Raw genomic sequence first — 23,961 nt, forward strand, 5'->3', positions numbered from 1 at the left:
CCTCTCCCTTTCAGGCACTTTCCCACCCACTCTTCTGTCTGTGGGGTGGACAGCAAGGCCGGTGGGGAGAGAGTGCCCCCAGAGGGCGACAGGCCAGTCACTGCCCCTGCCTCCTTGACCAAGCACCATGGCAGCTGGCCCAGCCTGCCTCACTCACCCATCCCTGGTCCTGGTTCTGAATGCCCGCAGAGCTCTATCTGGGTGAGGATTCACCTGGAACCCCTGCTGTCTTCCAGAAACACTCCCGCTGAGCATCACAAGCAGACTTTACTAACAGCATCTTCTCCCCACACCCTGGCTGGAAAGAGAGATCCACCTTATGGGATGTCTCTCAGGTGCCTTTCAAAGGTGACCTCATTGACCCTCACTACAACCCAATAAGTAGATATTATGATCCCCATTTCACAGAAGAGAAAATGGAGGCTCAGAGAGGTTAAATAGCTTCTAAGGTCACGTTGCCAAGAAGTGACAGAGCTGAAATTAGTACCCAGGTTTGTTTGATTGCGAAGTTCTGAGAGCCTTCGGGATTCCCCGAGCCCCTGGGAGAAACTTCACTTTTCAGTGTTTCCAGGGCTCCTCTGGAAAAGATAGCATGGTGACAGTTCCCCAGCCTCCCTTGTCTCCAGGGTCTCCTGAAAGAAGGGAGAAGGAAGGCTCCATGTGAGATTAACCTCCCCCTCCCCATTTCTTCCAGGGGACCCCAAGTGGCAACCCCACAGGGACTTCCCTCAGGACGGTCCAGGGCTAACAAGCATCTCTTCCCTTTTAGGATCACTTACCTTTCCCTTGGTTCTCCTGAACTTTTTGTTTTATCTCAAGACCAATGATTGTTAATCTTCCCCCAACTACTCTCAGTGCATGGAGGGACCATTCTACGGAGGAGACAGACTTTGAGGAGAACCAAGGGGAAGTGTCCTCTTCAGTTTAGCTGGTGGACAATCAGGAATTCGCTGTCTTGGAGATGTTGGGTACATCCCAGCTGGGGGAGGGGAGTCATGGCCAAGTGCCTGAAGGCTGAGCCATCCTGCCTTGGGTGCCACCTACGAGCCATTCCCTTCTGAGCCCTCGATGCGGTGTGTTTTAGGACCCACCACCGTTGGAACGATGAATGAGCCCAGTTCTCAGCGCTCACACAGCCACACCGGGAAGGGGCAGGTATGCTGTAGGGTGCGTGGGTTAGGAGCGGGGAGGAAAAGCTGCACAAGGTGGCCAGAGATGACACAGTAGACTCAAGGTGAGAGAGTGGTGGCCTACATGAGGAGGGAAGGAGAGGAAAGGAAACCAGGGAGCGGTGGGTGTAAGGGAACCAGGGATGGGAAGGTGGGCAATAAAGGAAAGGGAGATACTGTAGGGTGTCCTGCAAAGAGTAGGAGTTCCAGAGTCTAACAGATACTGTGCCACTTCCTGCTTGTGTGACCTTAGACCTCAGCTTCTCCGGGGTGTTTCATCTGTAAAATGGAGATAACCATCATTCCTAACTCAGAAGGTTATTATAATAATAAAATAAAATAATTCATTTTAAGCACTAAATTGAGGTCTTGGCATAGAAAGTATTTTTACAACTTGTTAACGCTCTTCTTCCAGCATCTAAGATTTTATCCTTTTCCTCCTTTCGATTTTCCTAAGCCTCAAAGTGGCAAGTAACTCCAGGGCTCGGGGTGAGGGCTCTGGATTTCCCACATCTCACCCCCGTCATACTGGCCACCCAGTAGTTGGAGGATCCTGTGAAAATGGCAGGCAGTGGCTACAGGCTTCCTTAAACTTCCTGTTAGCGTTAGCTTCTGTTCATTCCTCCTCTGCCTGCAACATCTCCTGATTCTATTCTTTTTTTTTTAATACTTATTTATTTGGTTGTATGGGGTCTTAGTTGTGGCAGGCAGTCTCCATAGTTGCAGCATGTGGGCTCCTTAGTCGCAGCACATGGGCTCCTCAGTTGCGGCACGTGAACTCTTAGTTGCGGCATGCATGTGGGATCTAGTTCGCTGAGCAGGGATCGAACTCGGGCTCCCGGCATTGGGAGCGCAGAGTCTTATCCACTGCGCCACCTGGGAAGTACCATCCTGAATCTATTCTTGCCTCTCTGTCTTCAGGATGGAAACCCTTTGCATATACTGAATGTGGGGAAACAGTCCACCAGAGCTTAAACAGAGGGGATTCCACACTGGAGAAAATTCATTTCCATCTGCCTCCACAGGCCGCGAGCACACTTCTCCTAGACCAGCTCCCTCACCAGTCTTTCCTTCCCCTTAGACTCTCCCCACCTCGTTTCCCTACAGCTTATCCCACCCAGTGTGTCAGGGTGGGCAAAATCTCACTGAAGAACTTACAGAGGGGCTTCCCTGGTGGCGCAGTCGTTAAGAATCCGCCTGCCAATACAGGGGACACGGGTTTGAGCCCTGGTCCGGGAAGATCTCACATGCCGCGGAGCAACTAAGCCCCTGTGTCACAACTACTGAGCCCGCGTGCCACAACTACTGAGCCCGCGTGCCACAACTACTGAAGCCCGCGCACCTAGAGCCCGTGCTCCGCAACGAGAGAAGCCACCGCAATGAGAAGCCTGCGCACCGCAATGAAGAGTAGCCCCCGCTCGCCGCAACTAGAGAAAGCACGCACGCAGCAATGAAGACCCAATGCAGCCAAAATGCAGCCAAAAATAATAAATAAAATAAATATATTTTTAAAACCTTAAAAAAGAAAAGAACCTCCAGAGACGGCCCACTGCCTACCAAATTAACGGCCAGAGCCTTACTTTGCATTCTTTCATCTTCCATCTTGAATGATAATTACTGTTGACTTGTTCTGTGGTCCCCACTAGATAGTAAACTACTTCACAGAGAGATTCAGCTGTTCTTTACAGCAGTAATTAACACAACATTGTAATTCAACTATACTTCAATAAAAAATAAATTTGAAAGAAGAGTCAACTGTTCATCATTCAACAAATATTTATTAAGTACTTCTTTTACGCCAGGCGCTGTTCTAGATGCTGGGGATACATCAGGAAACGGACCAAGCAAAAATCCCTGCCCCCAGGGAGCTTACATTCTACTTCGGGGTGGGGTGGGGGACAGAAAATAAACTATAAAAGTTATAATAAATAAATAAATTATATACTATGTTAGAAGAAACTTGCTATGTGAGTTTTAATTACTTTGGAATTCATTCACATTATCTCCATATAAAAATACTCAAGTAGGGCTTCCCTGGTGGCGCAGTGGTTGAGAGTCCGCCTGCCAGATGCAGGGAACATGGGTTCGTGCCCCGGTCTGGGAAGATCCCACATGCCGCGGAGCGGTTGGGCCCATGAGCCATGGCCACTGAGCCTGAGCGTCCGGAGCCTGTGCTCCGCGGCGGGAGGGGCCACAGCAGTGAGAGGCCCGCGAACCGCAAAAAAAAAAAAAAAACTCAAAAAATTTTTAATAAAAGGGAAATTCCTCAACATGGTAAAGGTCACCTATGAAAAACCCACAGCTAACATCATAGTTAATGGTGAAAGACTAAATGCTTTCTAAGATCATGAACAATACAAGGCTGTCTACTCTTATCATTTCTATCCAACATTGTATAGGAAGTCCTGCCTAGGGCAATTAGTAAAAAAAAAAAGACAGCTAAAAATGGCAAGACTTCCCAAAGTGATCAACAGATTCAGTGCAACCTTTATCAAAATTCCATCTGCCTATTTTGCAGAAATGGATGAACTGATCCTAAAATTCATATATAATTGCAAGGGACCCTGATTAGCCAAAACAATCTTGAAAAAAATACAAAGTTGGAGGACTCACACTTTCCAATTCCAGGACTTACTACAATGCTATGATAATCAAGGCAGTATGCTAATCACACACAAAGGAGGGAAGTTAGAACCTTACCTAATAAAATATTTAAAAATGAACTCAAAATAGATCCAAGACCTAAACATAAGAGCTAAAACTATAAAACTCTTAGAAGTAAACATAGGAGTTAATCTTCATGACCTTAAATTTGGCAATAAATTTCTTAGATATGGCACCAAGGCACAAGCAACAAAAGAAAAATATATAAATGGGACTTCATCAAAATTAAAACTTTTGTGTAAGAAAGGGTTCTATCAAGGAAGTGAAAAGGCAACCTATAGAATGGGAGAAAATATTTGCAGACCATATATCTGACAGAGAATTAATATCTAGAATATATAAAGAACTCCTACAACTCAACAACAACAAAACAACCCAGTTAAAAAAAATGGGCAAAGGACTTGAATAGACAGTTCTTCAAAGAAGATATAGAACTGGACAATAAGATCCGCGGCGGGAGGGGCCACAGCAGTGAGAGGCCCGCGAACCGCAAAAAAAAAAAAAATACTCAAGTAATTTTTAAAAATTGTATTCTGTTCAGTTTGGATAGGGCAAAGTCCTGAGACTTTGGACGGTGATGACGTTTGGTGCCCCCAGGGCTGGAAGGGCATGGGTCCTGAACCCTAAGGATGAAGCAAGATGGAGCAGGTGCTAACCATCAAGCCCTCTCTAGAGCAGCGGGAGGTGAGGGCTCTAACCCGCCAGATGGAGGAAAGCCCGACTTCACGACTATCACTGAGGAATCTGGGTCAGTTCTCCGGTTTGGCCACCAGGGGTCATTTTACCCTTGTAAATCACCATCTGGAGCGATCACGTAAAGACACAAAAGTCTTAGTCCGAACTAAACACACAGAGACACACCCGGGAAAACTCTGACACTGTCACACACACACACACACGCACATATACAGAAACATACAGCATTGAGAGACATAGGGACAGAAATGCATGCAGGACGTGTGCATGGCACCAACTCCCTCACGAATCTCACTAATGTCAGGGTCTCAAGATGTCACAGTGCCAACTCCGCCATTCCTCCCAGCCCCGACTACGCTAAAGAGGGAAGACAGTAGGTGGCCTGTAAACCAGACTTCCATTTCCTTACCTCCAGCTTGCCAAGAGCAGTCAGCTTACTCCCGTCCTCCCGTCCATCACACTCTTATTACTTTCCCATAAACTTCTTGTCTGGCTCTGGCACAGTTCCCTTTTCCCTGCCCAGAGAAGCCCTCCACCTCCTCCTGAGTATCTGTGCAACTAGTTCCAGCCCCACCTCCCGCTGCAGCTCCTGGAAGCCCCAGGTGGTGTTCACTGGGTGTGCAACTCCTCCCCCCCGACCACCGCCCCGAAAACCCCAAGCCTTACGGACTACAATTAGCAATTGATTTGCTGAGCATTGCCCTCTCCTTGCAGCGATAAAAAACAATGTACATAATGGCCTGGGAAGACTTTACACATGACTCTAATACTCCAGTACAGGTATGGCTCTCCAAGTGTGATCTGAGGATGGATTCTTTGAGGAAGTCCACGAGAACAAAACCATTTTCATGATACTACTACTAAGATGTCTTTTGTCCTTTTCACTCATTGTCTCACGAGTAGACGGTGGAGTTTTCCAGAGGCTTCATGAAGTGTGATGACACTTGCTCTCATAGCTATTGGAATGTGTGCTTGGGTATTTCTGTTTTAAAAAACTTACTATTTTTGATTTCTAATATGGTCATGTATAAAAGGACAAAGTATAAGCAAACTCTCTTTGGAATTCTCCATTTTTAAGAGTGTAAAAGGGTCTGAGACCCCAAAATTGGAGAACTACCACTTTAGTACAGAGAATGTTCTCCTTATTCTAGACGAAGCAGCAGAGACACACACACACGGTGGTGGGGGGGGGTGGATTTAGGATCTAGAATGGAGGAGCTTTTGAAAGGGTGGGTGAGGTGGAAGGGGAAGGCAGGACCTAGAAAGGGGAACAGTGACCAGGAACTTGGAGGAAAACCCCCTCTGCCCCCACCCACCCACGCTGGGCGTCAGATCTAAATTGTTAAAAGTCACTAGACAAGAAGGAAACCAATTCAGCCGGCATCCAATACGCTTTTGCATTACGCCTCAGTGCTGGGCAGGCAGAGCCCAGGTGGAAAGGGGAGTGGGTGGCGTCCATGGCCCGAAGACCTCTGTGGTCGGTCTAAACGCAGGACACCCATCTTCTGCTCCAGCTACCAGCTACGGGCCGGGCCGTGTTTCATGCCCCGCCAAGGGCATTTCATCCAGTCTCCCGCCTCTGCACGGGCAGGCTCACGGCAGCACTTCCTAGGTACTAAGGAAGAGGTCCTTCTGCGCTCGCCATCACCACCTAGTTAAAGACATTTGCAGCCGCGCTCTTCCTTCCCCGGGCCCCTGCCCCCCACACTTTGTTCCCTCCTGCATCTGTGAGCCGGAGCTGCCGCTCAGAAGTCCAAGTGCCCAACCCACCGCCCTGCTGTGCACACACCCTGCGTGTCTGCGAGTGCGAGAGGCGTGGGGGTGGGGTGAGGGGACCGCGCTCTGGCACGACGTGCGTTCAGAGGGACGAGTCCTCGGGGTACCGGGTGAAGGAGCCCCGGGGGTCGGAGGGCCGGAGCAGCCCCTGGCTGGCGGCGGCCGGCACGGTGGCGTGGGAGGTCTCAGCGGTGGGTTCGGCGAGTGCCCCCCGAGCCCCGTTGTTGGCCGAGGTCCTGGCCCGGAGCGGAGAGCTCAGGCTGCGCAGGGTGTTGCGGAAACCCTCGGCGCTGAAGTAGTACACCAGCGGGTCGAGCACGCAGTTGGATCCGGCCAGCAGCACCATGACCATCAGCACCCCGCGCACCTGGTTGCGCGCCGCCGGACTGGCCAGCACCACGTGGCCGCGCAGCAGCCCGTACACGGCCAGCGTGGCGTTGTAGGGCACGAAGCACAGCAGGAAGATGACCAGGCTGGCCAGCAGGAGGCGCACCGTCTTCCGCCGCCGCTGGCTCCGCGTGGCGTCGGGCCGCGCCAGGGTGCAGAAGACACGGACCGAAGAGTAGACCACGGCTACCAGGGGCAGCAGGAATCCCAGCGCCTCGGCTAGCAGTAGGAGCGGCAGCAGCTTGCCCTTCCACAGCTCGTCGCTGAAGTTCTCGAAGCACACGTGCACCCAGCGGCCGTCGCGGGCGCAGGGTGAGGGCCGGTGCACCAGGACGGTGGGCACGGCAAACAGCAGGATGAGTGCCCACACGCCCAGGCAGAGCAGCCGCGCCACGCGGGGCCGCCGCAGGTGGCGCAGCCGCAGCGGGTGCACGATAGCGACGTAGCGGTCCACGTTGATGAGGGTCAGGAAGATGCAGCTGCCGTACATGTTCATCTGGAAGACGGCGCCCGCCAGCTGGCACAGGAGGTCCGAGAAGGGCCAGTAGTGCTGCGCATAGTAGGAGAGGCGCAAGGGCAGCGAGAGGGTGAAGAGGAGGTCGCTGGCCGCCAGGTTGCACATGTACACGCTCACTACCGAGTGCACGCGCAGCGCGTGCAGGAAGACCCAGAGGGCCAGCGCGTTGAGGGGGAGCCCTGCCGCCAGCACCAGGCTGTAGACCACCAAGTGCAGGTGGTGGATGGACTGGTGGTCCGGGCACCTGAGATCAGAGTCGTTGGCCGAGGAGTTGGCCAGCATCGTGCCAAAGGGCGAGGAGGAGCTAGGCCAGGGGCATCAGGGGGCGCACCCGCGTGCTGGCCTCGCGTTCATCTCCAGTCTCCACGGCGGGGGCCTGGAGGCTGCACAGAGCCCCAGAGCAAGCGGGGGCCGGACGTAGACTTGTGGCTGTGGCTGCAGGGCCGACAGCTGCGGAGGATCAGATGCCCTTGGTCAGAGCTTCATCGGCCTCAGTGGAGACCTGGCATAGGAGGGAAGGCAGAAGTCAAGACTGTGCAAGGAAGGGCTGAAGACACAAATGTCATATAGCTGAACCTGCTGGCCTCTTGGGCCTTTTCTCAGCCTCACATCTTTCCTCCACCGTCCTTCTGGCCAGAACAGCTTTCTGCAGCCTGCTCTATGGCACAGTGCTAAATGCCCAGGCTCTAGAGTCAGTCCTGCCTAGGTTTAAATCTGGGCTTTTGTCCTCAGAAAAGTGACTTAATCTCTCTGCCCCTCATTTTCCTTACCTGGAAAAAAAAAAAAAAAAAAAAAAGGAGAGGGGCCCCTACTTCACGAGGTCGTTAGATTCAACGAGATGATATATTTAAAGTGCTTTGCTTACTGTTATTATCTACTAATATCTCTCCCTTACTTCCTTTCTTTCTTCTACAAAGGCTTACCAGGATTTTATTTTTTTAATTATTATTATTATTATCATTTTGGCCTCGCGGCATGCAGGATGTGGAACCTTTGTTCCCCGACCAGGGATCTAGCCTGTGCACCCTGGAGTGGAAGCCCGGAGTCTTAACCACTGGACCACCAGGGAAGTCCATACAAATGCTTACTGAGACTTTAGAAGGTTCCAGGCATGTTCACAGCAGTGGACAAAACAAAGGCCTTGCCCCCACCTATGTTCCCTTCCATTGAAGGGAGACAGATAATAAAGTCCATGTAAAAAGGTATTATGTTAGGTGGTGAGAAGTACTGTGGAGCCCCTCCCCTGGCACCAGCCCGTTCCGCTGACTCCCCATTATCTAAAGAATAAAGTTCAAACTCCCAAGTACAGGACAAAATCCCAGGCTCATCTCCACGATTGCTCCTGTGTGGGCTGGGTTTGTGGTCAGAGCGACCTGGTTCAGCTGGACTGTTTGACCCCTCTAAGTTTCCTCATCTGTAAAATGGGGACAGTAATATAATGGGGGTCCCTTAGGCCAGGGGTCACCAACCCCCGGGCCACACAGCAGGAGGTGAGAGAGCGAAGCTTCATCTGTATTTACAGCCGCTCCCCATCGCTCACATTACCACCTGAGCTCCGCCTCCTGTCTGCATTTCGGTGGGTTGTATAATTATTTCATTACATATTACAATGTAATAATAATAGAAATAGTAATGATCTTGAATCATCCCGAAACCATCCCCCACCCCGTCCGTGGAAAAATCGTCTTCCACGAAACCGGTCCCTGGTGCCAGAAAGGTTGGGGACCGCTGCCGTAGGCTGATCGCATACACCAGCACAGTCCTTCCGGGCAGGGGACGGCCCCGTGGGTTGAACTTTTCCTGGTGCTCCCCTGGAGAGTCTGACTCGGGTGCTTCCTAGTTGGGATTCCGTGATGGGGGCAGATAATGGTTTCGTCCTAAGGGCTCGAAGGGGGCCCAGAGAGGGTGGCAGTGAGACAGGGAAGTACCGTGCGTGCTGACGAGGCTACTGGAGAGAGCAGAACACAGCCACTGCCGTCCCCAGGCAAAAGCTGCCAGAGGAAGGATGTGGTCAGAGGCGGAGGAGTTAGAAGACAGGACTGGGTCGTAGGATTCCACCTTCCTTAATGCCATAAGGCCACGGCAGCCACCCCTGCATTGCGACCCCCAGGTGCCCTCTATTTTGTGTGTTGTAAAAATACATAACTTAAAAATTACCATTTTAACCATCTTTAAGAGTACAATTCAGCGACATTAAGTACAATCGCAATGTTGTGTAACCATCGCCACTATTTCCAGAACTTTTTCGTCATCCCAAACAACAACTCTATACCCATTACCAATAACTGCCCATCCTCCCTCCCTCCCTCCAGCCCCTGGCAACCTCGATTCTACTTTGTGTCTCTCTGAATTTACCTATTCTAGACACCTCATCTGAGTGGACTCATATATCTGTCCTTTTGTGTCTGGCTTATTTCACTTAGCTTAATGTTTTCAAGGTCCATCCATGCGGTAGTTTGTATCAGAATTACAGTCTTTTTATGGCTGAATAATATATTCCTATATATATACACCACATTCAGTTCTCCCATTCATCTGTTGATGGTTACTTGGGTTTTTCCGTCTTTTGACTATTGTGAATAACGTTGCTGATCATGGGCTTCCATGGGCCATCTTAGGGAGAGAAGTTATCCAAAGACCCTGAGCGATTATCCCAAGATACGGAACATACTCCCTTCAAAAGGAACCACTTAAATCCTTACATGGAACCAAGTTATAAACATGAGTATAACAAGTTTTCTAGGGTTTTTTTGTTCGTTTGTTTGTTCTCCCTCCAACCATGACGCTGACTCCAGCAGTTTAAGACTTGTAAGAAGCATAGTACAACAGTTGAAGGGAATAAGGAAACACTTTCTCTGCAAAATACCAATTTCATCAATGAAAATAATGCTAGATGGGTCTTAAACGTGCTGAAAAGCAAGTAACGCCAGGCTCTCTTCCTGAAACGTGTCCACCTCCCATGCTCCTTTGCTCCAGTCACGCCAAACTAGTGATAATTCTGCACATACCTTACATCTTCAGGGCTCTGTCTGTGCACGCGCTGCTTCTGCAACTGGGAATGCCCTTTCTCCCATCCTCCAACTGGCAAACTCAATCGTCCCCACGATGCCTTTCCTGACTCCTTCCCTTCCCACCAGGCGAGTTCCCTCACTGGAGCTTTCCCAGCACTTTGGCCACAGGTCAGCTGTTCCCACCTGTGCTATGATTGGCTGTTCTTGGTCTGCCTCTGCCGCCCGCCTGGGAGCTCCTTGAGGGAGGGCCTGGGGACTGTGACTTACTCATCTCTGTAGTCCCAGCCCTCCCTCCATAAATGTTGGGTCAAAAATAATGGCTACCATTTACTGATCCCTCACCATCTTGCAGGGTGTTTTACACGCACAAGCTCTAATCCTTCCAACAGCCCTTTGAGGTAGGAGTTTCTCCTGATTTTTACTTAAGAGCTCAGTCAGTGAGGAGTGAAGTCAGGACTCAAATCCAGGACATCCGGGCTCCAAAGTCCAAAAAGCTGCTTCCAATAAGAGTGGGTGGGTGGGTATGAGGCTGGATGCCGCACAGAGCACCCAACTTTTATAGCTGCTTATATCAAATCTGTGCCCATAGGTGAATCGTTTTACTTCCTCCTTTGTCCAATTGAAACGTGTACTTTTTAATAACCCACTTCCTTCTTTCTCCCACTTCAAACACTGGCAACATAGACTCATCTCTCTTTCACACACACACAGATACGCCCTTCCTGATGATTTCCCCTTACCTACAGACACAGTTTGCTGCTTTGAACTCCTTAGATCATGACGTGTGTTTTTATCCCACTTCCCCAGCCGGACAGTAGGGTCCTGGGGGTGCAGACCACACCTTCCACAGCTTTCTTCCCAGGCTCACTCACACTTCAGTCTCTCTACCTAGCAGGCCCTTGTGATATTCATTGGCTGCCTTTCAGGAAATCTGCCCCCTCCCCCCATGTCCGCCCAGCCTGTAATCCTGTTATAATATTTCTTGCATCAGTCCAACCACTTCTTATCACATTCCTGACTATCTTGTCCACATGTATAACTCAGAGAAAGGCATGTCCCTTTTTTTTTTTTTTTTTTTTTTTTTTGGCAGTACGTGGGCCTCTCACTGCTGTGGCCTCTCCCGTTGCGGAGCACAGGCTCCGGACGCGCAGGCTCAGCGGCCATGGCTCACGGGCCCAGCCGCTCCGCGGCATGTGGGATCTTCCCGGACCGGGGCACGAACCCGTGTCCCCTGCATCGGCAGGCGGACTCTCAACCACTGCGCCACCAGGGAAGCCCGGCATGTCCCTTTTGAAAAGCTCGTTTGGAAACAGCTTGCATTAAAACTTCAATAACAGTTTACGGCTACAATCACAGTTAACATTTTATCATTCTTTTTTTTTTTTTGGCAGTACGTGGGCCTCTCACTGCTGTGGCCTCTCCCGTTGCGGAGCACAGGCTCCGGACGCGCAGGCTCAGCGGCCATGGCTCACGGGCCCAGCCGCTCCGCGGCACGTGGGATCCTCCCAGACCGGGGCACGAACCCGTGTCCCCAGCATTGGCCCGTGGGCTCTCAACCACTGCGCCACCAGGGAAGCCCACATTTGATCATTCTTAAGCAGTACTTGGAGCATCCATAGCTCCCTACAACTAGGAGGCACATCCTAGACACTGAAGGAGTGAATGGAAAATTATTTTCCAAGAATCCCAAGTCTTTCGTCAACAAAGTTGCAAGGTTAAAGAGACCAAAATGTATTAGGTGAGCTGCTGCTAAAAGGTAGAGAGTTAGGAATCCTTCAGGAAAGCAGATGGCGATGCTCTCGCCTTACTCCATTCCAAAGCGGAGAAGCCCTTGAGTTTATTTGTCAAAAAGCCACCCCTTTCCCACAGACTCACACAGAATGGCCCAAGCTGTTGAGAGCTGCCAGGCCCCTGCCCTGGTCCCCACCCGATCCGCTTGCTTCCCGAGGGCTCCCCATCAGTGGAGCTGAATGGGCACAGTGCCAGGCCAGATGGCAAAGATGGGAAAAACTGCCAAAAAGGAGGCAAACAAGAAGTGGAAGGAGGGCTCTAGATGTGGGGGAGGAGCGGCACGGCACTCTCCTCAATCCTGCCTTGAGCAAGAGGTCAGGTTGGGGGTGCGGGAGACGGAAAGCAAAGAGGCAGCAGGTGCCCCAGAAAAGCACAGACACTGGGATTTCATTTCACCAGGGAGAAGGGGGACGTGGAGGCCCACGCTGGCTCCGTAACCTCAGCACGCCCGGAGGTCATATGAGCACGCCACTACACACACACACACACACACGGGCGCGTGCAAGGACACACGCAGGTAAGGGTCCACTGAGGGATGTGCACACAAGATCCCTAGTAACATACGAATCAACGTGTATCCACAGCCTGTGACACACGTGTGCATGCATGGAGGCACAGACAGCCGAGCCAGGGGAGAGAAAGCAGACACCGTCCCCGCCTAGGGACATTATCCTTAGCCGGACAGACAGACGGGCAGCTTCAGGAGCACACACACACGCGCACACACGCGCACACGCATGCAGATGTGCACAAACGGATTCCGGCCCCAAGGCACCGAGAGGCAAAGAGAGGCCCGGGGACGGCCCCGCCCACATCCCAGCCCCGCCCACATCCCAGCCCCGCCCACATCCCAGCCCCCGATGGTGCGCGGCCACCTTCCTCCACGCTGCTTCTCTGTCCTTCAGCTTCCCACCTGCACACCCGGGGCCCAGGTTCCTTATGTCCTCGGGGCCTCTGGGACCTGTCCAATTGCCCTCTGAGCTGGGCTGGGCACTACTCTTTGCTGAGGTAAGTCAGAGGGGCAGGGCTATTTTCTGCCCTGGCAGGAAGTGAGAATGGAGGATAAAAGTGGTCAGGAGGCTACATCATGATCTTTCCCTTCCTCTCCTCCACACAGCTGGCCCGTGGTATCCACCCTTCCGGCGCCTGACCAGGGATGCAGAGGGGAGCGGAACAGAAAGGGATGGGTGATCTGGGACAGAAAGGGAGGGGAGAGAGGCACCCCGTCTCTGTACAGCTTCCTCCTGTCTGCCACCCTCTCCATGTGCTTCCTGCCCCCCTACTCCCCACCTCCTCTCCTCAGGAATCCACGTCCTTCAGAAGTTTGGAAAGTGCGGATGTCAATCCTCATCCTCTTTGCCCCAGAAGACCAGCTCCGGAATAGCTCCCACCTCCTTTTAGGTTCTGGTGGCCAGGCACCAGGGAGCGTGTCCACCCTCCACCTCCCCCGCACGGCGCGCGCTCCCTGACCTGCGACCTGCGCGTTGCTGGCTGAGCCCACTTCCTCTGCCGCTACACCTCGGCAGCCACGGGAAGATGCACCCTTTATCAACAGACGCTCGTAATTGTGAAGACCTCTTAATGCCTGTAGGTTCAGACTCCCCAAACAGATCCAAACCGTGCTAAGCCTTCAGCGGAAGCTTCAAGAAGTCTAGAGGCTTTGTGAAAAGCTCTGTCCCAGGGCTGCTCTGGGTACACACGAATCCTGCCCATCAGCTTGTCCTGGGTCTGGGGAGCCTGTGGGGTGGAGATAGTACCAGGTCACCGGACTGAGTGGATGGCTTCCTCCTGCCCTCGGGGCCACGTTCCACGTTCTCCCCCGCTGCTGGGTGTCCTATCTTCTCTCCATCCTCCTTCCTCCCTGATCCAGCCTGCTCTGCTTTCTCCAGCCCAGATTCCTGCTCCAGCCTCTCCCCACCCTTCCCCACCTGAGCCTCTCTTCCTGCCTTTCCAGCACCATCCCTGGGTATTCTCATCTCATCCCTCCCGAAATTTTTTCTAGGAAAAGGCAGAAAGCAAAGGCGACCTACAGCTCCATACTTAAGTCTCCCCAGTGCATGGCTGTCACCTCCCCACCTGCAGACATTTCTCCACCCTGCTGTCAAGAGCCGAAAAACACAGGAAACGTAGTCCCAGTCAAGACTCAGATGGGCTCAAGCCACCCTCCGCAGCCCTGTGCTCTGGGTGGTCCTTGCTTTGGGGCCTGGCTGGGTCCCGCTGCCTCAGAGAAACCTCCTGGAGCCTGTGGCTTCATGGACCTCACCCTGACCTCGGGCGGCACTGAGTGTGCTCCACACGTAGCCCTCACGCCTCTGCTGCCCCCTTCCCCGCGGGCCTGGGCATGCAAGGCTTCCGTGTTGCAGGGGTACACACTGGGGGCATCAGACAGAGGCACAGCTGGGCTCTGGGGTCTCTGGGTGGCCAGGAGGTGAGGCTTGCGGGTCGAATAAGTTTCTGCTTCCTCCTCAAGCCTTGCTTCCATCTCCCCTTCAGCGACAACTTCAGCTCATCCTGAAGGGACTGGAGATGTGACCTGATGGGAGGGCCCCTTCCCATCAGAGAGGCCCCCATAGACCCAGGGAACAGGTGGGCAGCTGCCCTCAGTGGTGTGAGGCAGAGGTATCAGAAGGCCTCACCCACCCTCCAATATCACCCCCCCCAACCTCATGGTCAGTATCTGAAATTTTATCCACTTCATGACACCCATGGGCCACATCCTACCATAGCTGTAGGAACATGGGAGACAGCTGGTCTAATCCTCTATTTTTTTCCTTTTTTTTTTAAACTAATTTTACCAACACTTTATTCTTTATCTTTTATATATATTTTTTTGGCCGCGCTGCACAGCATGTGGGATCCTAGTTCCCCAACCAGGGATCAAACCCACACCCCCTGCAGTGGAAGCGCGAAGTCCTAACCACTGGACCGCCAGGGAAGTCCCTAATCTTCTTGTAAAGACAACGGCACTGGGTGAAGGCAGTATCTCTCTAAGGCACCACTAGAACACTTTGGTTCGCTGGGAAGGATAACTGTGAGAGCAGACCTGTGCCTTGAACCCGCCTGTGGCATTTAATCAGATCAGATCATTGTCACCAGCAGAGGCCCAGCCCTGGGGTGAGAGGGTCAGGGGTTGTCTTATCTGAGAGTGGGAAAGGGCTGGAAACCATCCCCAGAGGGCCCTCCCTCCCCAGTGGCCTGGGATCTGGGATTCAGCATGACAGCGGTGGAGGGGGGCGCCTAACGGGTGAAGGGGCAGACGCAGCTCCCAGGCATACAGGCCCCAGGGTGCGTTGGTGCTTCAGGTCTAGGGAGCATCCTCTTGTCTGAGGTCCGCCTGCCTGAGGCCATCCTTTTGAATTCTTTATTCAAAAAGGTTTCCCAGGGCCCAGGGCCCCCTCTCACCTCCATCCCCACCCATGTCTCCCGTTTCTAAAGACGGGGTGCTGCCCCACGTGCCCCTGTGAGGTTCAACCGCAGCTGGGACGCCCCCATACCTGTGCTCGCCGCTGTGGCTCAGCCGCTGCTCCAAGCCGGCTTCTGCCTGCTCTGGGCCGGGCTGGGCTGGTAGGACTTGTTCCCGGTGGGTGGGACACACACACCTCAGCAGATCTCAGCAGATCCCAGCTCCCTGCACGCACCCAACCCTGGGCAGGGCAGGGAGAGAGAGAGAGGAGGAAGCGGTGCCCTCAGTGGCCTCCACGGACCGGCCAGAGAAGAAACCCCAGCAGATCATGACACTTAATGCAGCCCCGACTCTCCCCCAGTAATGCCCCCCACCCAACCACCCACCCATGGCTCACACACTCACTGCAGTTTCCGGGAAGGCTAACTGGCACACCCACCCACAGATGCCAGATGACTAACCCCCAGCCTCCCGCTGTCCTCGGCAGTTCCCCCTGGCTGTCTCGTCTCTTTTGGGTTCCGGCAGGTGGTTTCGTTCTTGCCACATGTGGTTTTTACCTCCCTCTGTGTGGGGGGTGGCAGCCCCCAGTCTCTGAACCCTGGGCTGAGCCCCTTGTCTTCTGGATCAATAGGGCTGGGCAGGTTGTCTGCGCTCAGTACTCGAAAACAAGCTTTAAGTGGTAGGTGAAAAAGGACAGTGCGGTCGAACGAGTATGGGAAACTCTAAGTCGAACAGGTTTCTCTTTCAGGGCTTCTCAGAGCCTTTGACGTGCCTTTAAGGGGTTGACTGCGTGTTGGTGATTGAAGCCGGGTGAAGGGTGCGTGGGAGTGCATTACAGTATTCTCTACGTGTGCGTGTTTGAGCTTTTCCATAATAAATGTTCTCTTTTGAACGCTGTATAGCTCCCCACACGTGTGTCCTCCGAACACGTCTTGGGAGATCCCAGGTTATTAAAGGCCAATGCTTCAAGATGCAGCTCCTCCCCACATTCAGGCCATCGGGCCCATGACTGGACGTCACAGCAAAGGTTTCCTGAGCTCCAGCCCAGTTGTTTCCTTCCTCCTATAAAGAGCAAGTCCTACCCTACTGTCTGGGATTGGTCCCCCTGGACACAATCTCATTCAGCTTGTCCTCCGGAGGGACAGTCCTACATTCACATCTGAGATCATGGGATCAGGGCTTCAGAAATGGAGACACCCACGCCCTCATGGCCCACATGGTCCCCAAGACACCCACCGGCTGTGACCTTCTTCAATCCAACTCTGATTTCTCAGGGCTTCTCCTCCTGGCAGGGGGCTGCTTCCCTGAGTACCATCCCCATGGTTCCCTCACCTGCAGATGGATCCAGGGGTTGGAGGGTTGACTCCCCCGGGGCAGGGCCAACGAGGGGATCAGAACCAAAACAGGCCACACAGGTTGAAAATAAACATTTTATGTAAAGACATCCTTTAAGGTAGGTGGAGCTCCCATCGCAGACCTCTCCAGGATGGCTGCCCCAACCAGAGGGAAACGTTGAGTCTGGGCCAAGTAAGAGACAACCTGGGGCCTGAGAGCAATGGAGGGTGTGGAAAGTGGGTGGGGAGAGGGCAGAGTCCAGCTCAGCCGGCTTGGCCGAGAGTCAAGGTGCTAAACTCCTGGCTCCATCGAAGCACGAGGTCCTCGCTCTTGGCCGGGGTCAGGATGGTGTATGTCTCATTCTGCAGACATCTCATGCGGGACACCTGCATGGGGATTGGGCGCACGTGGTCCAGCTAGGAAAGCCAGGAGCCCGAGGTATCGGAAATTCAAGAACAGGAGGTGGGTGGGTGTAGGCACAGGGAGCAGAGGGAAGGAGGAAACTCAGATGTGGGTTTTTAAAGCGGGGAGGCGCACCACGTAGCCCGACTCCCCCTTTCAGAAATGAGGAGCCCGAGGCTGGAGAGGAAGTGACTTGGCTCAGACGACTTGGTGAGTAACAGCAAGAGCCAAGACTGAGGCCTCAGCCTCTCAGGCCCAACCCGGCTGGGGGTTCTTCCCTCCTGGCGTATCCACAGGGCCTCTGATCTGCAGCCTCCCTCCCTCCTGGAACCCTCTGCCTGGGGGCCTGGGAGAGCTGCTCACCCCAAGGCGGGAGGAGTGGGGACAGAGCTCCATGGAGGAGGCTCTGCCCGGAGATGCACCCACTCTCCACACCCCTGATGCTTGGACACCACGGGGGGCCCAGAACAGACCAGCCCTTGGGGCTGATGGGGAGGCAGCAGGGGCGGGGGCGGGTGGCTGCAGAGGGAGGGGCTCACCTTCCGTTTCCGGTTTCTCATCATACACTGCTGGCTTTTGAAGGCACAGTAGTTCGGGTACTGCACATATTCTGTGTCACAAATCTAAGCCAGGAGCGGGGAATGGGAGGTGGGAAGACATCAGAAGCCTCACAGACACCAGCCCTGCAGAGTGCGCCCACGATGGCAGGACCAGGGCACAGAACCAGACCGTCTGCACCTGGGGTGTCCCCTCTGCCCTTCCCGTCCCACCCTCAGCCATGGTTCAGTTGCTGGGAAGAAGCCAGGAGCTGGAGCTGAGAAGGGGGTGCCCTGCTGGTCACCTAGCTGGGAAAGCAGCTGAGCGACGAGGGCCAGGGAAGGGGCACTAAGGGCCCAGTACGCGGGAAGGGGCCCAGGCAGCGGTCCCATCTCAGGGAGCTTCCTAGGGACTGTTTAGTGCGGAAGAGGTCAGAAGTGCCTCTAATGTATGACCCTGGGCCAGTCACTTCCCTCTATGAACCTCGCCTGCCCATCTATAAATCCAGGGGAGCAGCTGAGGCAGTCCGAGACCCCTTCCAGATCTAGGGGCCCAGGGAGAAGAGCTGGGCGGAGACCTCTCGGCTCAGATAAAAGCCCTTTCTTAGGCTGCCTCTGCTTTTCCTGGTCTTGATTTTTCCTGCTAAACCACAGAAGGGAGGGGCCGGGCTCTTAGCTACAGCAGCTAGTTCCATGGGGGGAGGTAACTCTGGAGGCAGGGAGCAAAGTTGATCCCATTGAGAGGGAAAGCACTAGAAGATTTGAGAAGGAGCCTCCAGACTTAGGCAGGGAAGCACTGGGTCACCGTCAGCAGCCGTTTGGGGCAGAGATGAAGTCCCCCAGCCCACCCCCTGCAGGTAACCGGCAGAGCTGGACCAGACCTGTCTCATGCCCCCATGGCCTGTGCCCTCCCGGCCCTCCAGGTTTCTACTCCTTTGCTAAGTGCAATCCTGCTCTCTTGGGGGTCTGGAGGGTCTACTGGGGAGTGGCAGGAGGCTCAGTGAGGCCAGGGGCCCAAGCCCCCCTCCACATCCTAGGGTTCCCCAGAGCAGGGGACCAGAGGGAACCGGGGTGAGCAGGGTGGGGCTGAGCTTTGGGGAAGGCGCTGACCTTGGTGGGGAAGTCCCCATCCTGGAAGCTGAGGAACTCAGTCTGGAGCCAGCTGGCAACTCGATTGTCTTCGCAGCCCTTGGTGGCCAGCTGGGCACACCAGAAGTCCATGCGCAGCCCGCCATACAAATCCAGCGCGTAAAAGCGGCCCGATTTTAGGGTCCCTATCTGTGGCATGGGGCACAGGGGAGAGGTGGGCGTCCCGGCCCCCTTGCTGCCCCATCCTGCCTGGGGCCTGAGGCCCCCGGCCACTGCAGGCCACCCTCCTCGGTACCTGGGTGCCGATGGACGTGCTCTGGGATGCGAGCAGGGGGCTGACGAAGGGCGTCTTGTGGGAGCTGTCACACTGCTGCCGCTGCAGGCTGGCCTCCGAGCGGCACTGCTCCAGCTTGAGGGAGCAGAACTCACAGAGGTCACATGTAGCCACGTGGCGCCGCCCAAGGTTGTCACAGACCTGAGGAGGAGCGCGGCTGGGGAACTGAGGCTGAGGCTTCCCCGCTTCCGCCCTCCAGAGCCGCTCCGCAGAATGTCTCCGCATTAAGTCTTTTCCAGAAGCTCCTGTGGCTTTTCCCTGCCCCCCTCCCCAAGGGTCCTCAAGGACCTCCCGTCGGCTCTCTGTTTCTTCACCCTCTTCCTGGATTATTTATCTACTCACAGGTAATATTCATCTCCCTGCTGGTGACACCCAAACCTTTACCATCACTTCTGATCTCTTTCCTGAGCTCCAAATCCCCACGGCCAAGTGCCTGACAGACATGTAACTTAGCCCGTCTGAAAAAGACTCATAACCCTCCCTTCCTCTCCGCTAATATTCACAAAGAGTCGGCACGGTGCTGTGCACCATGGCGATGAGTGCCGTCATCTCCTTTGGTCTCCACAGGAACCTTCTACTAGCATAGGTACTAAGCAGGCCTCCGTCGTGTGCCTGACGAGGAAACCGAGGCTCCGTGAGGCTGAGTCAACTGCTCAAACCCACGTCTAGCGCGTGTGGAGCTGAGGCACTGGTCCTGGTGCTTCCAACTCCAAAACCTGTCCTCTGCCCGAGCACCTAGGCTCAGAACCTCCAAGTTCTTGGATGACATTTTGTATGTGGAGCCCGGTGGGGCTCTCTGCCCTGAGCAAGTCTCCCCAGCCTTCCTCTCGCCCTGCAGCATCGCCAGTCCATCCCGTCAGCGTGTCACAGTCACAAAATCTCTTACGTCGCCTTCCTTGCTCCTCCTGACAGCACACGGGGGACGCATCACCATGTCCCTGACCCCAAATCATGACCGAATTCTCTTTTCTTACCAAATTAAATACAAATGCTTCAGACTGCCATTCGGGATTATTCACATCATGACCCTTATTCTCTCTTTGACTCTAAAAATCCAGTGAGCCCTCCACCACTCCTGAACTTCCTACACTCCAAAACAAAAAAAAAAGACCCAGAAGAACTCCCTCTCCAGCACCTACCACACTCCTTTTGTAATGCTACTGAATCCCTGCTCCCTGCGGGCCAAGAACAGCAGTGTGCTCGTTTTTTTTTTTTTTTTTTTTTTTGTACCTTGGGGCCAAAAAAAAATGTTTGTTTTTTTTTTTTTTTTTTTTTTTGGTTCCACGTGGAATTTCTTCTCTTTCTTGCCTCAGAGACTTTGCACATATTGATACTAACCCCTCTAGCAGGAACCTCTACCAACCCCTTCTTTTGCCTGGTTAACTTCTTTTAGCTCCGGGTCTCAGTTTACACATCAGTTCCTCCAAGAGGCAATTCTCCGATCCAGCCCAACGCGACGTTTGTGCTCTCCATCTGCTCTCTGCACTTTGTGCCTGTCCGTCATGCATTGATCCTGCCACACCGTTCTCCGTTTCCGCGTCTGTCTCTCCCACCAGACTCCAGGAGGAGAGGGAATGGGATCTGTTGTACTCATTGCTAAAATACCTAGGACAGAGTTGCTAACATCTCAAATACCTAGCCCGATCAATATTTGAACAAACGGATGAATGGGTGGCATACGAGCTCTCAACAAACATTTGCTAACTTGCACTTTTTGAAAGCCCTATTTCCTGGGAATAGGACCTGCTGGGTGCTGAGGACTCGTCGAGGCTGGGATCTCTCTACAGATCCCTGGAAACGGTTCTATGATCCCTCTGGAAAGAATAGCTACATCTAAGGTAAAGCCAAGTCCTGCCGGTGGTGAACTGGCTCAGGAGATGACTCAAACCTAACAAGGCGCAGCCACAGCATGAATTCTGGACTGCAGTGGATTCCAGACTTCGTCCTGTGACCTCCTCCTTTAAGGGGAGCTGGAGATACCCTTCCAAAGAAGGGATTCTCACTTGGAGAGAATCTCCAATGATGCCTCGGGCTTTATGTAGTCCCGCCCATTAACCACTCCTGAGGCCCAGAGGATGCCCAGTGAGCATGGAGCCATTAAACAGCATGGTGGGCATACCGACTTCCCGAAACCAAGGATCTCATCCTCCAAGTGCTGCCAGGCCTTGGCTGTAGGGGTTATGACACAGGTGTTCTCCACAATCGAGTAGCACAGTGCCAGCAAGGCCTCCACGTGAGGCAGCTGCAGGAGACTGCAAGAAGATGGCACCGGCTGGGGCAGAAAGCCCACCCACTCTCTTCCCCTCCCCTTAGCATCTAGTCCTAGTCACACACATTTAGCATGCTGGATGGGGCCCCGGAGGCCTCCAGACCAACTGCCTCCTTTTACAAATGAGGAACTGAGATCCAGAAAGGGGAAGTAAAAGTTGCAGTGCTTCTCGGGGTCAGAGACAACCCCAGAACCCAAGTCTAGTAGCTCTAGGTTCAGGGCGCACCCCACTACTTCAGAGACGGATGTCTAGGGCAGTGCTTAAGCCCATGACGGCCACAGAGCAGGCGTGGCAGGCAGCGGCTAGGTGCACCTGAAGCCCAGGCAGATGTGAGTGGGTCTGGAGGCCGAGGCTGGCAAAGAGGGCTTCTCATTCCCAAAGACAGCAGGGAAGGTAGGGCCGGTGGGACAGACAGAACTTCCTGTACCTGCCAGGGCTCTGGGCTTTCCAGATATTCTTCTCATATACATCATTCACTTCATCCGTTTCCTGCACAGATCGGATGACCTCTTGGATGTCCTCCATCATCATGGGAGTAGACTCCACTTCCCGCACCCGGGGAGTGAAGGAGAAAGGGTTGGAGGATACAAATTCAGACTGGGTCTTGGGCTCCGGGTCTGCCTGCAACCCAGACGTCGCCTCCAGCGCCTGCTTTGTGCCCTGTCCTTCCTCCCGCTCCTCCTCTTGTCCCTCCCGCTCCTGCCCTTGATCCTGGCCACCCAGGGACAGGGAGGATTGTAGCAGCTCCTCCACGCTGCTGTTAAGCCGCTCGGGCCAGGGCTGGAAGGCCTGTTGTTCTGTGGCTGCAGCAGGGTTTGGGAGGGACCAAGAGAGAGAAGGGAAAGGGATGGTCAGGTTTCTGAACTCCCGTGTCTTTGTTCACAGAGGGACGCACATAAACGCAGACAAAAACACATAAACACACACAAACACATACATAAACACAAAGGCAGAGGAAGGCAGTGCAAACTGCACACATTCATTTAGTTGAGCATAAAAAACACAGGAGAGAATACAAATATCAAAATAAAAGAACGTTACCATGGCGACAGTGGAGGCAGCGTTACTGGTCCCCTTTCCACCTCCCTTACAAGTGGTCCTCTTCCCTAACCCACCTCAAATACCACCTTTTGTCCCCCTCACTTAAGAAACACCAAGTATTCTGAATACCTAGCAACCAATCCTTTCTAGAGTGAAGATTTTAGCTGGGAAAAGTCCCAGAGCACTTCTTAATGTAGGAAGGTTTTGGGGAGCTAGGAAAAATCGGTTCAGGGCAGAGATGTACGTAATGTCAGAAAACATCCTAGGACAGGAAAGCCCTAACTTGTATTCAGAAAAAGCAGGCTCTCCCTTATGTAAATCGCTGCCCATGGCCACCTCCACTGGCTCATCTCCCCACGTCCCTCCCACTGATGCCTTAAACCCTGGGCTCCGGGACTCCGTGGGAGGAGAGGCTGGGAGTCTCCCGGGTGCTGGGAGGGTCTCACCTGTGATGTGGGAGGACTTGGGGGAGGTCATCGTCGTGAGCGGCACTTCAGAGGAAGTGTCCACCTCCTTGAGAGTGTTTGGTGAGAGGATAGAGACTGGGTGGGAGCACCCGACCCGCTGCAAGGAGAGACGCAAAGTGGGAACGCCTTTCCCAAAGGGCGAACTTCCACTCCTGCTTATCCTCCGTCCCTGTCCCTCGGGTCTCCTCTCTCACAGTTCCTGGGCGGGAATGAGGGCACATGGCCCCCGGTGGAACTCTCTAGACCTGAGAAAGGGTCCCCTGCAAGATCACACTCCCGTCTGGCCCACACTCCTGCCTTCAGTCTTTTGCATTTGACTTGAATGACATCACTGACCTGCTGGAAGGGCTTATCTCTGCCTCCTGCCATCCCTCTTCCCTACTTTTCTTGCAGTAACAGGACTGTTCTGACAGTCTGAATGCCCAAGGTGAGACTGGAGCCACTGCCACCGCCTGTCCCTTGATCCTTGACACCAGATCCAACCTCTGTCCCAGCCTCACCTTGGCGTAGTAGACGTGGTTGGAGCAACGGTACTGAGTAAACTGGCAGAAGGACTCAAACCAGGAGGCATAAGGGAGGTCGGAGCAGACAGCGCCTGGGGAAGGGCGTGCGGCGGAAGTGAACACACCAGGGGGAACGCCCTCTGGGAGGGGGCGGGACGGGGCGGTGGGCTCCCGGGGTCTGGAGAGACCAGCACGCGGGCTCAGTGTGAGGCGCCAGCCACCCCCTCGCCCCGGGTCCAGCGAGCACAGGTCTGGCCCTCGAGGCGGGCCCTCACCTTCCGGCACCAGGCCGTGGTTTTCATACTGGTCCAGCTGGACGAGGGTGGGGTTCCGGCAGCCGTGGGTTGCGCGGAGCCGGCAGGTGGTCTCTGCCTTCCAGGTTGGGGTCAGCAGCGCAAAGAAGCGCTCATACTCGGTGGGAGAGAGGGGGCTGCCCGGAGTGGAGGTCGAGAGGGAATCCTGGGCGGGGGCCAGTGCCGGAGGCAGGCACAGCACTGCGGGGCGGGAAACAGACCACGGATGGGCCCAACTCCGACACCGGGCGAGCCGGCCCGTGCACACGGGGACCGG

General features: G+C 54.0%; 2 protein-coding genes and 1 long non-coding RNA gene across 3 annotated transcripts in view; 1 reads left to right on the forward strand and 2 right to left on the reverse strand.

Annotated features, from left to right (window-relative positions):
* Window positions 1-4,293: 4,293 nt before the first annotated feature.
* On the reverse strand, window positions 4,294-16,786 carry LPAR5 (lysophosphatidic acid receptor 5). Its single transcript, XM_024733202.1, has 3 exons — window positions 16,651-16,786; window positions 13,482-16,476; window positions 4,294-7,711 (listed from the first exon to the last, which is right to left on the reverse strand). The coding sequence occupies exon 3, from the start codon at window positions 7,489-7,491 to the stop codon at window positions 6,388-6,390; it is 1,104 nt and encodes a 367-aa protein (XP_024588970.1). The 5' UTR covers window positions 7,492-7,711; window positions 13,482-16,476; window positions 16,651-16,786; the 3' UTR covers window positions 4,294-6,387.
* A 59-nt stretch (window positions 16,787-16,845) lies between these two features.
* ACRBP (acrosin binding protein) lies at window positions 16,846-23,955 on the reverse strand. Its single transcript, XM_024733203.1, has 9 exons — window positions 23,667-23,955; window positions 23,389-23,483; window positions 22,868-22,985; window positions 21,808-22,183; window positions 21,230-21,362; window positions 19,072-19,251; window positions 18,798-18,965; window positions 17,691-17,774; window positions 16,846-17,165 (listed from the first exon to the last, which is right to left on the reverse strand). The coding sequence occupies exons 3-9, from the start codon at window positions 22,896-22,898 to the stop codon at window positions 17,013-17,015; spliced, it is 1,125 nt and encodes a 374-aa protein (XP_024588971.1). The 5' UTR covers window positions 22,899-22,985; window positions 23,389-23,483; window positions 23,667-23,955; the 3' UTR covers window positions 16,846-17,012.
* LOC112391760 (uncharacterized) overlaps window positions 23,557-23,961 on the forward strand; it is a 5,055-nt gene continuing 4,650 nt past the window's right edge. Inside the window, exon 1 of the long non-coding RNA XR_003001562.1 lies at window positions 23,557-23,640. This is a non-coding gene — a long non-coding RNA (uncharacterized LOC112391760). The remainder of the gene's footprint in view (window positions 23,641-23,961) is intronic.

This window comes from Neophocaena asiaeorientalis, unplaced genomic scaffold (assembly GCF_003031525.2).
Source record: "Neophocaena asiaeorientalis asiaeorientalis breed wild unplaced genomic scaffold, Neophocaena_asiaeorientalis_V1.1 scaffold150, whole genome shotgun sequence".
In the NCBI taxonomy this organism is placed as follows: Eukaryota; Metazoa; Chordata; class Mammalia; order Artiodactyla; family Phocoenidae; genus Neophocaena; species Neophocaena asiaeorientalis.